The sequence below is a fragment of the Tamandua tetradactyla genome, chromosome 21 (genome assembly GCF_023851605.1).
Source record: "Tamandua tetradactyla isolate mTamTet1 chromosome 21, mTamTet1.pri, whole genome shotgun sequence".
Taxonomy (NCBI): domain Eukaryota; kingdom Metazoa; phylum Chordata; class Mammalia; order Pilosa; family Myrmecophagidae; genus Tamandua; species Tamandua tetradactyla.
The window spans coordinates 37,255,987-37,272,651 of NC_135347.1; the positions used below are offsets into that span (position 1 = coordinate 37,255,987).

Consider the following 16,665-nt stretch of genomic DNA (forward strand, 5'->3'; position numbering starts at 1 on the left):
GATTATAAGTAGGCTTAGCCTACTTAATAAGTTTAATAGGGGTGAACTCCAAGATCGAGGGCTCAGCCTATTGATTTTATTGTCCCCACTGCTTGCGAGAATATCAGGAATTGTCCAAATGGAGGAGTTGAGTATTTCCTCCTTTCTCCCCAGTCCCCCAAGGGGACTTTGCGAGTACTTTTTTATTCACTGCCCAAATTACTCTGGGATATACTAACCTGTACAAACCAATAAGATCTCATGCCCTATTCAAGATTCTATGTACTTATGGTGTTCAACTAAACTGACCATACAAGTTAAATTAGGTAATGTGTTACAGAAAATATAAATTTTGCACCAAATACACATCTCTCCCTTTGGTGTCATACAGAAGCTGAAGTTTTAAAATATTGACCATATCATCCTTTACCCTGTATTTTGATTTACCATAGACCTATCCAGATCAGCTTTATTCTGATCTCTAGTCAAAATCTGATCCCTTTTTCAATTTTTGAAACAGTTTCTGTATGGGTTTCATAGCATCAGACTATGACTTTCATAGCATCAGAGCGCTAACTCTGAGTCTCAGGTGTCACATAAATACCTGAAGTTTCTGGGAATGACCTCGCTATATACAAACACTTCCGGATCTCAGAATTTAGAAATGACAATTACAACTCCTGAATGTATGTGATGGCTGTAAGAGCTTACAATCTAAGACGCTTTACAGTAGGCCCCAACCTGATAACCCATGCTCTCCACTTGAGCTCTCTGAGTTTGTACATTGAAGTTAGTCCATGCAAGTGAAGCATGATAATATTTGTCTTTTTGTTCCTGACATTTCATTCAACATACAGTCCTTAAGGTTCATTCACCTAGGTGTATGCCTCACAACTTCATTCCTTCTTGTGGCTGTGCAGTAGTCTGTTGTATGTAAACACCTATCTCCCCTTCCTTCCTTCAGTCTTTGTACCCTTAGGCCACCTCCATCCATTGTGAATCCCAAACACTGCCACCATAAACACCCGTGTGCAATGTCCATTTGTGTGTCCACATTCAGTTCCTCCAGGTAAATACCTAGCAACGGAGTTGTAGGATCGTATGGCAACCCCATCCCTCTCCTCCTGTGAAACCACCATGTTGCCTTCTGGACCTTTCTGCTTCCCTATGAACAGTGAATAGGTACATCTCTTTCTCCACGTTTTCTTTAGCACATGTTTCTCTCTATTCATTTTTAAACAGTTTTATTCACACATCATATAGACATTTGATTAGTTTTATGGTTGCTTTGAAAATAAGGGTTTTTTAATGATTTTATTGATATAGGAGGTTATCAAAAATGTTAAGCCACTCATTTTTATGAAAATCATTAATTAAGGCACTTCTGTAGTAGCAGGCCATTATAAAATTTTGTACTTATTTTTTATTCTGATCCTGCATATTTTAATTTAATATTTCAGGTCTATAGTATTGCTACATTGTGAAGATGCATAATGAGCATAATTTTAACTACTACATTAAAATGTAGGGATACTATTTAATTAATACTATTAGTTTAACTTGCAGACTATTATCTAGTTCCATTTTGATGTCTTAGCTTTTAAAATTACCATTATCAGCTTAGATAAAGCTATTCTAGCATACATATAATATATTGCTATTAAAATGAAATGAATACATATAGACAGCAAAATTTTGGACTCCTCAAAGGAAGTAGGAGAGAGAATCTATTTAGATCATGGAATTCAGCACCAAAGCAATTAATACCTTACATTTCAAAAAAGAATCATCTTCTGATTTTATTTCATATAATTTGATTTTTAATCTTTTTGTTGCTAAAAACATTCTCTACACAATTGTGCTTAGACAATTAAAGACACTTTGTGGGATAGAAATACCTCTTAAAATGACCATTAGAGCTTATTAAATATTTTCTTTTATTCCCGACATCTCTCCTCATTCCCTTCACCTTTCTTGATAGAAACAGTTTATCAGTTTTCTATTGCTGCCATAAGAAATTATCATAATTGGTGGCTTAAAACAGCACACGTTTGTTATCTAACAGTTCTGTAGGTAGAAAGTCCGGTAGAAGTCTAAAAATCAATGTGTGTACCAGGGTATGTTCCTTTCTGGAAGCTCTAGAGGAGAATTCATTTACTGCTTATTTGCTTTGTTGGCAGAATTTAGTTCCTTGAGATTGTAGGACCAAAGCCCCCCCCCCCCCACCTCCTTTTTTTTTTTTATTGTGGTTTATTTGTTTGTTTTTTACTATTGTGAATTTAAGGTTTTTCCAGCTTCTAGATAACCACATTCCTGGACATGAGGTCCCCTTCCACTGTCTTCAAAAGTAGTAAAAGCTAGTCGAGTCCTTCTCACTTTGCTTTTCTCTGACACATAGTTCTTCCCTTGTCTTCCACTTTTAAGGACTCATGAAACTAAATTGGGTCAACTCAGATAATCAGGATAATCTCCCCATTTCAGTGTCCTTAACTTTAATTAGATCTACAATGTCCCTTTTGCCATGTAAGTTAAATATTTGCATGTTTCAAGGATTAGGACATTGACCTCTTTGGGGGCCCATGTTTTTGTCTCCCACAAATGATAGGTCTGACTGGTGCCTGACTGCCGGATTTGTTTTTTTGTTTTTTGTTTTTTTCTATTTAGAATACCTCTCACCCCTTCCTTCTTGACTCAATGACTGCAGAGAAGAAGGTGTTACAACTCAAAGCCACTACAGTTTTATATTGGAAATAATACCTTTAGGGAAACTACAAAGGAATGAGAAAATATACTCTCGAGTTTTGCTTTGAAAAAGAGAGTCTCATATTTTGTGAATTTATATTAACTGGTCCTAATCCTTAGTATGAAGGTCTGTAGTTATTCTCACAGCAGTGGGAGATAATCAGTTACAGGTAAGGAGGCTCTAATTTAATAGAGAGACATCCTAAGATGGAGAGATATTCACTCAGAGCAATAGTTTACAAAATTTTCATGAATTTTGATAATGAATGCCATTGTATCTTAATGTGTTTTGTTCTACCTAGATCATCACAAAGTATGTTTATGAGCTCCTGGAAAAGGATTGTAATTTGAAAAAGATCTCTATTCCAGTAAGTACAACTTTTTAAAATATTTCTGCTTCCAATAGAATATTTTCAATTGAAAGAAAACTTTTGTTTAAATTTACTGTAATAAATTTAAATGTAAAGGTACTCGTCTAGTTGTGTTGTTATTGATAAAAGGTGATTTTAAATACGTGTCAGTATACCTCATCTTGTTGTGTACAGTAGTTCATAGAAAAAATTACTCTTGAGTATAAAGGAAAGAACTACTGATTTCTAGTTTTGTTTTTGAAAATGTTGATCAATGAAATGAACTACCATTTCCTCTACTCTTTCTCATTTTCATGATATAATTTATTTTTACTTATTTTTTTGTGAGGAAAACCAATGTACTTTTTGTTGCATTAGACAGGGACTACTTTACCATCTTTAATTATTTAATTTTTTTCCTCTATTTTATCTTTTATTTCTGTGCTGTTTAACTTAAAAATTCCCAAATTCGTTCCTGATACTTCAGTTTTATTACACTACTCCCTTCCTCTTTGGTAGAACCCAAATAAAAGTTTTCACATTTTGTGATTTCAGAGTGAAAAATTTTGAAATTTGTCCTCAATACTGTCTTTTTTGTTGTTGTTTTTAATGTAAAACATGAAATATTAAGCTTTCAAAAAATAATTATCTTATTTGTAAAATGATGGTGAGACTAAGGTAGATGATATTGCTGCTTCTGACAACTCTGATTTTATGATATGTAAGAATTTGGAAGATTGATGAAAATAATTCATTTATGATACAAAATTTTGCATGTAAATGATTTTGTGTGCATGAAACTTGGAAAACACAGATTTCAAAATACTTTTGTATAATGTTACTCCATTTTAATTGAGGGGTTGAGGATTTCTTAATGATACCCATCCCCACAAATTGATTTCATGGTTCAACTTTGTAAAAAAGAAATCTAATTTAAATTTAATTTTTTATAGGTAACTTCAACTTCTAGGTCACTTTGTTAGTCATTCATTCATTCAACAAGTATCAGTTAAGGATCTGTTAAGTGCTAGCCATTGATCTAAGTACTTGTGATGTATTAATGTATAAAATGATCTATGAAATAGGCCAACCTTTGTTTTATTTGGAAATTTTCTTTCCTTAAGAAATATATGAAAACCAAGATGTTAATGCCTTTTTTTTTTCCACATGGACGGGCACTGGGAATCGAATCTGGGTCTCTGGCATGATAATGTCTTTTTTCAGGGAGTGAATAAGCCAATCTTTTTTTTTTTTTGCATGGGCAGGCACCGGGAATCAAACCTGGGTCTCCGGCGTGGCTGGGGAGAATTCTGACACTGAGCCACTGTCGTACCACCTTAAACCAGTCATTTTTGTAGTCAAACTTTCTGTTTTCATTTTGATTTTAGGTTGAGTGTCTTACTCTGTTAAAAGTATATACTGAATCTGATCTTTGGAAAAGTCAAGATAGAAATTTTCATTTTGTCCAGTCTTTCTTTCTTATTAACTTTATTTCTTTCAAAGTTCATGAAGAATGATATTTAAATAGCATTAGGTTGATTCATTGTTGTAATACAATTGATATTGAGTCCTTGAACATTATACTTCTAGTTCTGTGAAACTCTTTAACTCACTTCAATCTCAGAGATTTCCGAAACAAATCGCAAGAAAATTGGTCCTGTAGGTCATGTTATATGATTAAGTTTCATTATTGAAAACTTTAGATTAGGTTTGCAGACTTTGTTTTATAGGTACATTTTGATTTAGACTATAAAGCTAATAGGCATGGAGAGGGTTTTGCATTAAATGAGACCTAAAATAAGTATCCTGTCCATTTTTGCTCAGGAAAGATACTCTTATTTTATAGATTGGAAAAAAAATTAAAAATTATTTTAGTAAATTCATATCTCTCTTCTTGAATTTTTATCGTGTATTTTATATAGTTCTGAAAATTTGCTTCAATAGCTATTGTTCTTCTCCTGAGTTTTCTCAAATTTCAGAATTAGCAGTGGGAGTGTTTTTTGTTCTTTGTTGGATATCTAGATTCTCCTTGGTTAGTGAGGAAACTGCTAAGTAGTTTCAGAGTTGTTTCACTGAAGTAGCACCATCCCCAAACTTTTTTCCTTGATAGCTAAACTGTTTAAAAAGGGGGAAAAAAACCACCTTGGATTTGATAAAAATGACAGCACTTTGTGGAAGCTGCTGATTCAGTGTTAAAGCTTATAATTACGTCTTACCTGTACTCCACTGACCTTACTTAAAGGCACAAAATATTTTCAGTTGTGTTATTGGATACAGACTGGTAAAGAATATTGAATACAAGGAATTAATAACTTGACACAAGTTTTCATTCAGTTTATTACCTCATGTTTAAAGGAAACATCACAGTTAGTGGGGTTAATGATTTATCCCAGAATGAATGATTAATTGCTAAAAATTGTTTGATGCAGCCTTACTGACCAGATAGCATTTGACATTGATTTGTCAACAAAGTGTACCAGACTGACCTTTATGTAGATTCCTTAGTGAAGGCTCCATTTAATGAATTACTACTGTTTGAAGATAAATGGGCTTGGAATAGCATTTCCAAACTTTATTAAGGTACTGGAAGAAAACACTTTATTCATATAGTTATTTTGCTATTTAAAATTAGCACTAACTTTATACAGAGTGAGTTTTAGTTGCCGAGTGAGAGTCAGAATTGGTGAAAATTAGCCCATGACCAGCATTGGCTCAAATACTGCTCTTATCCCTTAATCTTTAGTATTGTTACATTGTTCATTTTCATTGTTTTTTCTTGGGTATTCTGGTGATCTCTCATTTTCAAAGCTAACTTTTCTGGATGTTCAAGTAGAACTTTTATTCATTTATTCATGGCCACCTTAATTTGCACCCCCTTAAAAACTCTTGAGCAGCATTATAAAATAAAATAAGTACTTCTGAAAATAAGTACTGTATTTCAGTTTAAAATAATTGTTCTTGAATTCAAAGTAGCAACATTCTATTGCTTAAAAAAATTGACTCAGTTCCTTGGTAACAGTAGGCTATGTGAAATGGGAAAAAGAGGCAATCATCAGCACCTACTGGAAACGTCTATAGCTACAGGTTTTTAATTCAGATAAATAGATGTTCATTTCCATAGCCATTCCAGAATCCATTAAGGCCTCACTGACTGTAAGAAGGGCTTTTATTTGTGCATGTTTAGATATGCTCTCTGATAATTGAATGACTGAAAACCTCTGTGGCCTCTTTTATATTGTACATTGACACCTTTGCTTTTTGATTTTTTTCTTTTGTTCTTATCACCATTTTCTTTTTTAGTCACTTTGAGTGATTCTTCTGTTTGCATGTAATGTTCCTAGGTAAAAGGGAATTTTTCAGCTCAGTTTTGGTTTTCCCATGCCTCTCAGCTGTTTCTCTCCTGTGACTTCAGTCATACTTGCTGTCATCATTGTAATATGCTTATGCTGGTTACTGCATGCAAGTGCACCTATTGTCATTATGTTACACTCTATACCTCTCCTCCTGTGTGCTTAGTTACTAATAATGAAGTTAGAGTTATGTCATTCTATCTTTTAAAATTCTTTATAATTATGCATTAATTTATTCTTCATTATATTCTTTCTGAATCAGGCAAGTATTATAACCATTTAAGATGACACATTATTTAGTTAACATCTAAAGAAAATCTCTGGTAATGCTGGATAAGATTCCTTATTCCACAAGTTCATTCATTCCTTTACTTGTTGAGTACCTACAATATGCCAGGCTCTCTTAGGATGTAGCTAGATACAAAAACAGAAAAATCCCTGCCTTCCTGGACTTACATTCTAGTGAAGGTATCAGTCAGTGTATAAGCAGATACACAAAAAATATATATAAAGTAAATCATAAAATATGGTAGGAAAATAAAACAAGGAAAGGGACTAGAGAATTCTGATGGAAGTGTTTGGAATTTTAAAGAGGGTTGGTCAGGGAAGGCTTTATCGAAAAGGTGATTTTTTTTTCTTAAACCCTGTGGCCTTCTTCTTGCCAAAATATTTGCCACTTGTCCTCACTTAACAGAGATGGCTAACCATGTATTACTGAGACTAACCTGCTAGCTTTAGAAGTAGATAAATTTGAAATTATTTCTCTTCTCCAGCATAGTAACTGAGATTATTTAGAATCTAGACCATTTTTAGTATCTGGAGTTTTTTGTATTTCTCTTGATAATTGTGTAAACATATACCTTTGACAAAGTGAGTGGCATGTGAATTGATTTGCCATCAAGACTCTTCAATTTCAGGTCCTGACCCAGTGGTTGCTCCATAAAGTCTTTTATTCCCACTTTTTGGCCTCTGCTGATATGGAATACCACTCAGTTTCTGCTGTGGCATATGTCATAAAAGGTTGAGAAATTATTTTGTCTTAAAAGTCTATAAGTTCTTCATATCTAAATCATCGTAATCCAGTAAAAAAAAGCTAAATATTAAATAAAATCAAATTGGATAAAAATGTTCACTTTTCATCCCATAAATAGCTAGTATGTTAAGTAAGTTACTGGAGTACAAGAATAATATTGTTTCATAAATTAATAGTCATTTAATCCTGTTTTCACATTCCAAAGGAAGTTTGGAAGTCCGCTTGCACAGAACAGTAGATATTAGAAGATGTAGGAATTTAAGTAGTCTTCTATCCACCCTTTTAAAAGTTCAGTAGTATTCCTATCAAATATATGATTTTTTAATAAGTGTATCTTCCAATTGGTTTTTCTGTTTTCTGTTTTGGGTGCAGTATACTTCGGTTATAGAATTATAGACTCAAAATGTGTGTGACCTTGGGAAACTTATTTAAACTCTCGAATCCTCAATTTCTTCATCTATAAAATGGGCATAAGAATGATATATCCACTTTAATGGGGTTTTTGGGATTAAATGGGATGTTTTAAAAACATTAACACATTATCTAGCCTATAGGAAACAATGAAAACTATTTATTCTTATTTTTAGCAATAATATCATAATAAATGTACAATAATAATATGGGGAGACAATGTATTCCAGTATTCTTTTATGTATTTAAATTACTATCATGGTTGTTTTTTTTTTTTTTTGCTTTTCCACCTGACATGTAATTGGTAATCTGTAATGAATATTTTAATTTTATTTTAAAGGTTTTTTTCTTTTTACTTCTATAGTTATATAAGAACCACTTTATAATTTTTAATAATCATTAGTTGTTTTCTCATTTATGTCTGTGCTTGATCAGAAAATATTTATTTATTATTTAATTTTTTTTAATTACAGGTAGATGCTACTGAAAGTGAACCAAAGAGTTTTATCTTTATGAGTGAGGATGCTTTGACAAATCCACAGAAACTGATGGTTTTAATTCATGGTAGTGGTGTTGTCAGGGCAGGTCAGTGGGCTAGAAGGCTTATTATAAATGAAGATCTGGACAGTGGCACACAGATACCTTTTATTAAGAGAGCTGTGGATGTAAGTGCAATTTCCTTTATATATATTTTTGGCGTTTTATAGCTCTGTTTTATTACGTGTTTTAAATTACTTTACCATGTTTCTTTGAAAACTAGTTCCTAAGCACAATCTTATCTTCAAACTGTTATTTATTTTACTTGTATGGAAAATATTCTACATTACCTTGCAGTTACTTGAGAAAACAGAATGATATTTTAAGAGTAGAATGATTTAGATTATGTCTTTGAAATGAATGTTTTGGATTCTAAAATATTTGGCTTTTATTATATGAAATATCTGTTAAATTATCAAATATTGAAAACTCTTCTGATAAAAATATTGTGACTGCTTCTGTAAACCTTTTTCTACCTAATTTAATAAAGTTAGGAACTATAGGAGATCCACTTTAAACTAATCTCTTATTATTAAAAGAAAAGTTAGAATAACAGTATTTTTTGTCATTTCTTTAACAAAACTTCTGTCAAGCCTACAGATAAAATGCTATAAGACATAGACACACAAAATGGTAAATAACATGTTTACAAAGCTAATTCCTTCTTATTTGAATTCAAACTTTTAAAAATGGGTATTTTAAAGTTTCATTCAAGGCTTGCTTTCTTGTAATAGTGAAATTGTTTTTTTTTCTAACAGAACCTTGTAGTTGTTAATGTTTGGCTATTTTTGCTGTCTCATTCTTACATTATGCAACAAACTTAAATTTTGCAAAGTATAGCTTTCTTTCATATGTGAGTAAAGGTTTTCTTCAGGAAAAAAGTAAAGTGGCATCTTGTATAAAAGATTTTAGTAAGAGCATGAAGTTATTTGGAAAGATAAGTGTGTATTATGCTTTGTTTTATTTATGAGTTACATTATTACATTTTCATAATTAAAATTGTTACCAAATTCTGTGATAGACTGATAACTGCAATGGTCAAAGATAATATGCTTGTTCCCTTCTCTGTTAAGTAAAATGAAACTATCAAAGTTCATCTCCTAAAGAATATTTTATTAAAAGATTTTGGGGCCTTACAATGCTGTAAGTAGAATTTCTGAGATTAATTCTATACTTTTTGCGGTCTTCATGGATGTGCACAAAGCACAAAGACATTACTTTTGGATTGGTTGCTAACTTTAGTTGTCTGTTTTTAATAGAATTGAAATAACTATGTAAATTTAAATTTCAACTAAAGTAAATATGTTTTTAAACTGTTTCACATTTCAGTTTATGGACTTTTTCTTTCACAATTTAGTTTGTAGTTAGAACAGATCCCACCTATGACTTCTAAGTAGAACATTATATGTGAAATGTGATTAGAGTTTAATGAATATTTGAAAATATAACTGAGTAAAGAAAATCAGATGTTTGCAACATGTGGGTGCTTGGTGAGATATTTTATGTAATGATATTATCTCTGCTACTAGGCTACCTAAGCTTCTCCCATTCTAGAATATTTTATATTTATGTAGGGTTTGTGAGGTGAAAGATGCCAATCATCTTTCTTTGAATAAGCTATCTGTTCATATTACAAGCAGGAGGGAGAAAGTTTATCAGTAACATTAGTATAGTCTTTTTGCTCTTCTAAGTAGGAATAGTGTTTTAGAGATAATAGCATTTCATTGCCTTGACTTTTTCCTGAGTTCCTGCAACTCATGATTCCTTGAAAAAAAGAAAACTACTGTACTTCATTCTCTTTATTTTTCTTTAGACGAATCTGAACTTTATTCTTGTTACTTTCTCCATGGCAAACGTTTAAAAAATAATCTCTTTTAAATCCATATATGGCAATTTTGGTACTTCATCTTTGCTCTGTCATATTGTTTATATGATAGTTCTTGAACAGCTACTCTGTGTTTGGTTTTGTGTGGTAAGGAGTGGCATTTTAAGGATCAGGCAGAAGGAAGACAAATAGGGAAAAAGAATCTGTCCCATCTTAGCTGTTAACAAGACTAGTGTTGCTTTTGTTTTTCTTTATTTTTTACTATTTCTAAAATTTTATTTAAAATTTCTGTAGTTTGCAAAACGTTGAAAGCTATTATTCTGTTTTCATAGCTGTCAGTTTTCATATCACAACTAAAGTAAATTCTGATATTTTGGGGGCCCTATCAGACAACATGATCCCTGTTCCAGTGTTGTTAATGCTATTTGTGCAATATTCCTTAATATTTTTGGTATGACATTGAATGTCCTAAAATTGTATTCATATGATTTAAGGTTGAAACAGTTTTAACGGTAGAACCTTGTATTTAAGTGAATTATTATGCAAAAATTATTGTTTAAATCTTTATAGCTGCTTTGGTTTTGATGTTGTGGTGAAGGTTGGAACCAGCCCCACAGCAACCCCTGAAATTTCTCCCCAGAAACCCCAAGGTTCCTTATATCACAGTTTGAAAAGCACAGATATTCCAGTTCTTACATAGTAGATACTTCAGAATTGTATTATCAAAAATATATTAAAATATATTAAGGTTTCATGTTAGAAGAATGGTGCATATCAGATGAAATCCCAGAAAGATCTGGGAATAATCTGGCTGTCGTTGCTAATATTTCTAGTGTTCAGCAGTCTTTATTGTATAATATATTGCTTGGACAAAGAAACAGTATATCATCTAGCCAAATACTAATTATTCAGCATCTGATTGTGAAGTTTGAGAGTTACTCAGGCTTGTTTCTTCTTTGACCTTTTCTTATATGCTTATTTTAAGGGAACTGAAATTCTCTATAAAAAGGAGTAAGGAAAGTAGGTGACATTTAAATTAAAGCATTTAATTGCTAATTGTAAGGCTAAAGCATGTATACAAAACTTAAGGAGATATTCCCTCTCGAGGTCATATACTTGCACGTCTATGACACTGAGAGTGAGTACCTCTTTAAATTTGGCACTCTTGTCACCTCACTGACCTCATCCTAGTCCATTAATGCAGACGTATTTTCAGAAAATTATGGCAAGCAGTTGGGGGCCAGTGGTTTATAGAGTCAGACTTAAACCTGCATCAGAATCACGTAGAGAGCTGTTTAAACCCAAATTGCCTTGCCCCACACCCAGATTTTTAATTCAGAAGGTCTGTTGGAGGTCTAAAAATTTCTATTTCTGGTACTTTTCCAGGTAAGTCTCATGTTGCTATTCCAGGAATCATACTGAGTATCACTGGTATAGACAATACTCTTTTCACTGGTTGAGGGTTTGTTTATACTTTGCAGGCTCCATGTAAAATGGATAAGGTAGAACTTGATAGCAATTATGTTTAGTAAGACAAAGATTGATAAGTTCTAAAAAAAAATGTGTTATAATAAAATCAGTGGGAAATTAAAAGTTGAAACTATGAAGAAAACTTTGAAAACACTTTTTGAGTGATTCATACCTAATATGACTTGAAATTTATTAAATTTAGTAATTTCATGATAAGTCTGATTCCTTCACTGACTACATTTTTCCTAAATTTTATAGCTGGATTATTCAAAAGAAACTGCTATTCCCCTAATTATTTTTAGTAAGTATTTTCATTCTATCGTGCCCGAGTTTTAAAAATACTAATTTTTATCAAGGTGATTTATGCAGTTTGGGTTCTGGTAACATGTTGAACTGAGCTAATTAATATGGACTTCCCATCCACTAAGTACACAGAAAAATTCTAGAGAAAATGTAACAATGAAAATATTAAATACATAGTTACCTTCAAAAAGAAAGAAAAGGAGTCTGCAGATGCCTGAATAAAAGAGAGAACTGAAAGCCCTGGACTGGGCAGCAAACCAGAGAGGTAGCTGATGAGATTCAAGACCTAGATCACCCAGGATGTATGTAGGGCCCGGGCTTTGGGCCTCAGAGGCATAGCTGAACAAAGACCTTTGTTGTTGTAAGGTTGTAAGACCTTTGAACAAACCTGGATCCCTAGAAGGTGCTCCCTTTTAGTAAAAGGGAGGCTAGAAAAAAAAAATCAACTGATTGTCCCAAAGGTGAAAGAGAAAATTTCTTTGCCTGAAGTGTTAGTTGGACTTAACAGCCTCCCATGGGGCATAGAAGCCCCAGATCCTAAAGTACAGATATATGTGGAGTTGCAGTTTGAATTCAACCAGCTTACTGTGAGAATTTTAAATAAAATATATTAATGTAAAAATCAGTTGTGGATGAGGTTCTGGAAACATGGCAGAATAGGATAGGTCAAGTTCACCCCTGCTTGAAAGAACAGCTAGAGAAGGGACAGAAAAAAGACCAGGAGAGTGATTCCAGGGTGTAAGTGACCTGGGAGGGTCTTGTACACCACATAGAGAGGCCCTGGTTGAAAAAGCAGAAGAATTGAGATGCAGAGAACTGGAGACAAGCCAGCTAGTGCGAACAGCAGAGCAGGTCCATTTCCAAATGGAGGCCCAGAGCTATCAGGAGTGCAGGGACAGGGAGGCAAGGACAAGGAAATAAATAAACCAAGCCACATTCCTTGAATGTGCTACCCTCATGCGTGCTGCCTCTGCCCCGCAACCTGTGACTCTCTCCATACCCCACACACCTGAACCCTGTTACCCTCCTCCCCACCATGCTCTAAGCAGCCCAGCCCTGACCCCGCTCCTTGTGTATCCCTGCCCCACAACCCCACCCCATGTATGCATGCAAACCTCTCCCAGGCTGACTCACCTCTCCCACACAAGGCACAGTCTTGTGCTACCCCTCCAGAGGCCCACATACTGCAGCCAGCTCATCAACTCCCACCTGCCCCCTGCAGATAGTCACCTGTGCATCTGGTCTACAGGTGCTCACTTTCATACCTGGGCCACACCTGCACTCAGCCCATACAGTCACTCAACATTGCCTGGCCCCCCTGAGTTGCTATTCCATTCAAAATAGCAGCTAAAAGAATCAAGTATCTAGGAATGAACTTAACTAGGGATGTAAAGGATTCGTACACAGAAAACTACATTGCATTGCTAAAGGAAAGAAGCCTTGTCTCAAAGATGAGTTAGGTGATGCAACTATTAGACATAGTTGGAGAAAGAATTAGTAAATTGAAATTTAGAGTTGAGGAAATTACTCAAAATACATCCCAGAGAAGTAGAGAGGAAAATATATAAGATAAAGAGTCATGGAGAATAGAATAAGTTCAAACATGTTTATAACTAAGCCAAAATTAGGGTACTATGATTGTTTTCATTTTTGGCACAATTTTTTTCATTAAATTGGTAATTTCATTAAATTGATAATTTCCTAGTTTTAAAAACTTATTTCTATTTTCTTTATAATAATTATTAATTCAGATCTCCATTAACTTCTCATTAATATTCTACATGGCCAAATCTATCACATAGTCTCATAGTTTCCTGTTCCTCTTCTGGAGAACTCGCTTGGCGTTATCAAATACAAGAGAAATTTTTGAAATCTTTCATTTCTAAAAATGGCTTTATTCTGCTTTTTACTGGATTGTAATAATTCAATAAAGCACAGAATGCCAGGTTGAAAATCATTTTCATTCAGATATTTGAAGACTTTGCTTCATTGCCTCCTAGCTTCCAGTATTTTAACTGAAAAGTCTAATATCCTAATATTTTAATCCCCTTTCTATCATGGAAGGTTTTTTTTTTTTTTTCTTTCTGCTCTCTGGTGTTAAGAAATGAATCATGTTGATGTTAAGAAATTTCCTGTGCCTTGGTGTGGGCTTTTTGTGATTCATTCCATTGGATACTTGATTCCTTTCAATCTGTACACTCATGATCCTCAGTTCTGACAAACTTTTTTTGTGTCGTGTCTTGATAATTTTGTCTTCTCTTTTTCTAGAACTCTTATGATTTTGTTTTGGAGTACCAGATAGAATATCTAATTGCCTTATCCTTTCTTATTTTCAGTTTATTTTTGCTTTAGTTTCTGGAAAGTTACCTACACTATCTCTTAACTTTTCTATTGAATTTTTTAAAACTTCTGTCATATTTTGATATTGAGTTCCTTTTTATTCAGCATAGATATGCAGATTTTTTCTTCGATACTCATAATTTGAGCTCTTTGTCTGTCCTCTCCTTCAACAACAACATGGTCTGTTGTTCTATACATAGTCCAATTCTTCCCTGTGTAGGTTTTCCTGAATGAAGAACCTTTTATCTTTTACAGGGCTGACAGCATAATGTGAGATTGGGTCTCATTTTTAAATTTTGTGTGTGTATGTGTTGGGGGTGGAGTGTCTGACTGCATCTTATATGATCTTACAACTAGTTCCTCTGTTTTTAGCCTCAAGGCCTGTCCCGATTTTCCATGGTATCTGGTGCTCCAATTTCTCATTCTTTCTGTCCTTCTGTTAGTATGTTTTGCTTCTGTCATCATTTCCCTCAGGAGGCACCTATGTTTGAATTTCCTCTGTAATACCAAGCCAATCCCCAATCTTTCTTCAACCTCAGTCTTCCAAAAGTTGTTGGCATCCATATCCTCTATTTTCTTCCCCATTCCCTGTGTTTTCACATGTTAACATCCTTTCTCTCCTTTTTTTTTTTTTATTCACTGATATTTTGATACCATTTGTGGAAGAAGCAGAGATAATCAGAAAAATTCAGTGTACCTTTTCAGTTACATATTTTTGTATCTGGTGGTTCCAGTGACAGCTAGTCAGTATATGTCATTCATTTTTAAAACAAAAATAATATTAAAGTAATTTTCTGTATAACAAAATGCTTTACAAACCTCGGGAGATGACCTACTTATCTAGAATAGTATATGATTATTTACAGTTATAGTTTTTTTTATATACCATCCTAACTACTGCCCTCAATTCTTCATCTTCCAACTAAACACTGTAAAATCTTTCTATTTCAACTTAAGTATTTGATAAACTTGGTGGCAAGGAAATTTGGTTGGACTCTAGTGAATATCTATGGTTAATAGACAGTTGTAAGAAAATAGAAGTACATGTCAAGATGGATCATAGCTATTGTTTTTAACAGTAGTAATACCACCTGACATCTTATGAAAAATTGCTTAGTATTTATATAGTACAGGTAGATTGAGGGGTGGGATATATATGCTGAAGAACTTGCAGAACTCAAAAGTATGAAAATTTCTCACAGCTTTGAAATATACTTTTGTTCATATGACTTTATAGGCTTTAGTTATTAAAAAAAATTTTTTCTAGTAACATATATACAACTAGAATTTGCCCCTTTTAACCACATTCAAATGTAATTTAGTGTTGATTACATTCATCACATTGTGCCACCATCACCATCATCCATTACCCAAACTTTTCATCACTTCTAACAAACATTCCATCCCAATGAAGCATTAATTTCCCATTCCCACCCCTCCCCTGTCCCCTCCTGTGGTCCTTGGTAACCTGTATTCTAGTTTCTGACAATGAATTTGCTTATTATAATTATTTCCTATCAGTGAGATCATACAATATTTCTCTTTTTGTGTTTGGCTCATTTCACTCAACATGATTTCTTCAAGATTAATCTGTTTTGTCACATGTTTCAGAACTTCATTCCTTTTTATGGTTTAATATCCTGCTGTGTGATTATACCACATTTTGTTTATCATCATCTGTTGATGGAACTTGGGTTGCTCCCATCTTTAGACAATTGTGAATAATGCCGCTGTGAACATTGATTTGCAAATATCTATTCAAGTCTGTGCTTTCACTTCTTTTGGGTATATACCTAGAAGTGGGATTGCCAGGTGATACGATGAACTATACTTAACTTTCAGAGGAACTGCCAAATTCATATCTGTGGTGGCTGCACTAGTTTATATTCCCAACAACAATGAACAAGTGTTCCAATAACTCTACATCCTCTCCGACACTTGTTCTTTTCCATTTTTTGAATAGTAGTCATTCTATTGAGTATGAAATGATATCTCATTGTGGTTTTAATTTGCATTTCTCTAATGATTCATGATGTGTTTAGCATCTTTTCAAGTGCTTTTTGGCCATTTGTTTGCTCTACCTTGGAAATATTTCAGGTTCAGTTCCACACCACCAAAATTAAGTGAGGCACATGAAATTTTTTATTTCTCAGTCCATATAAAAACTGTATTTACTATATATTGTAGTCTGTTGAGTGTGCAGTAAGATTTTGTCTAGAAAAACAATGTACATACCGTAACTAAAATGTGACACAGAGAAATGAAGTGAGCACATGCTGTTGGAAAATGGCACTGATAGACTTGCTCAATGCAGGTTTGCCACAA

General features: G+C 33.5%; 1 protein-coding gene across 9 annotated transcripts in view; it reads left to right on the plus strand.

The window, feature by feature from the left end:
- Positions 1-16,665, plus strand: part of ARB2A (ARB2 cotranscriptional regulator A) — a 545,745-nt gene that overhangs the window by 143,682 nt on the left and 385,398 nt on the right. For all 9 annotated transcript variants that reach the window (XM_077139148.1, XM_077139150.1, XM_077139149.1 and 6 more), the window contains 2 exons: positions 3,024-3,089; positions 8,339-8,530. In XM_077139148.1, coding sequence (XP_076995263.1) covers positions 3,024-3,089; positions 8,339-8,530 — 258 coding nt within the window. The remainder of the gene's footprint in view (positions 1-3,023; positions 3,090-8,338; positions 8,531-16,665) is intronic.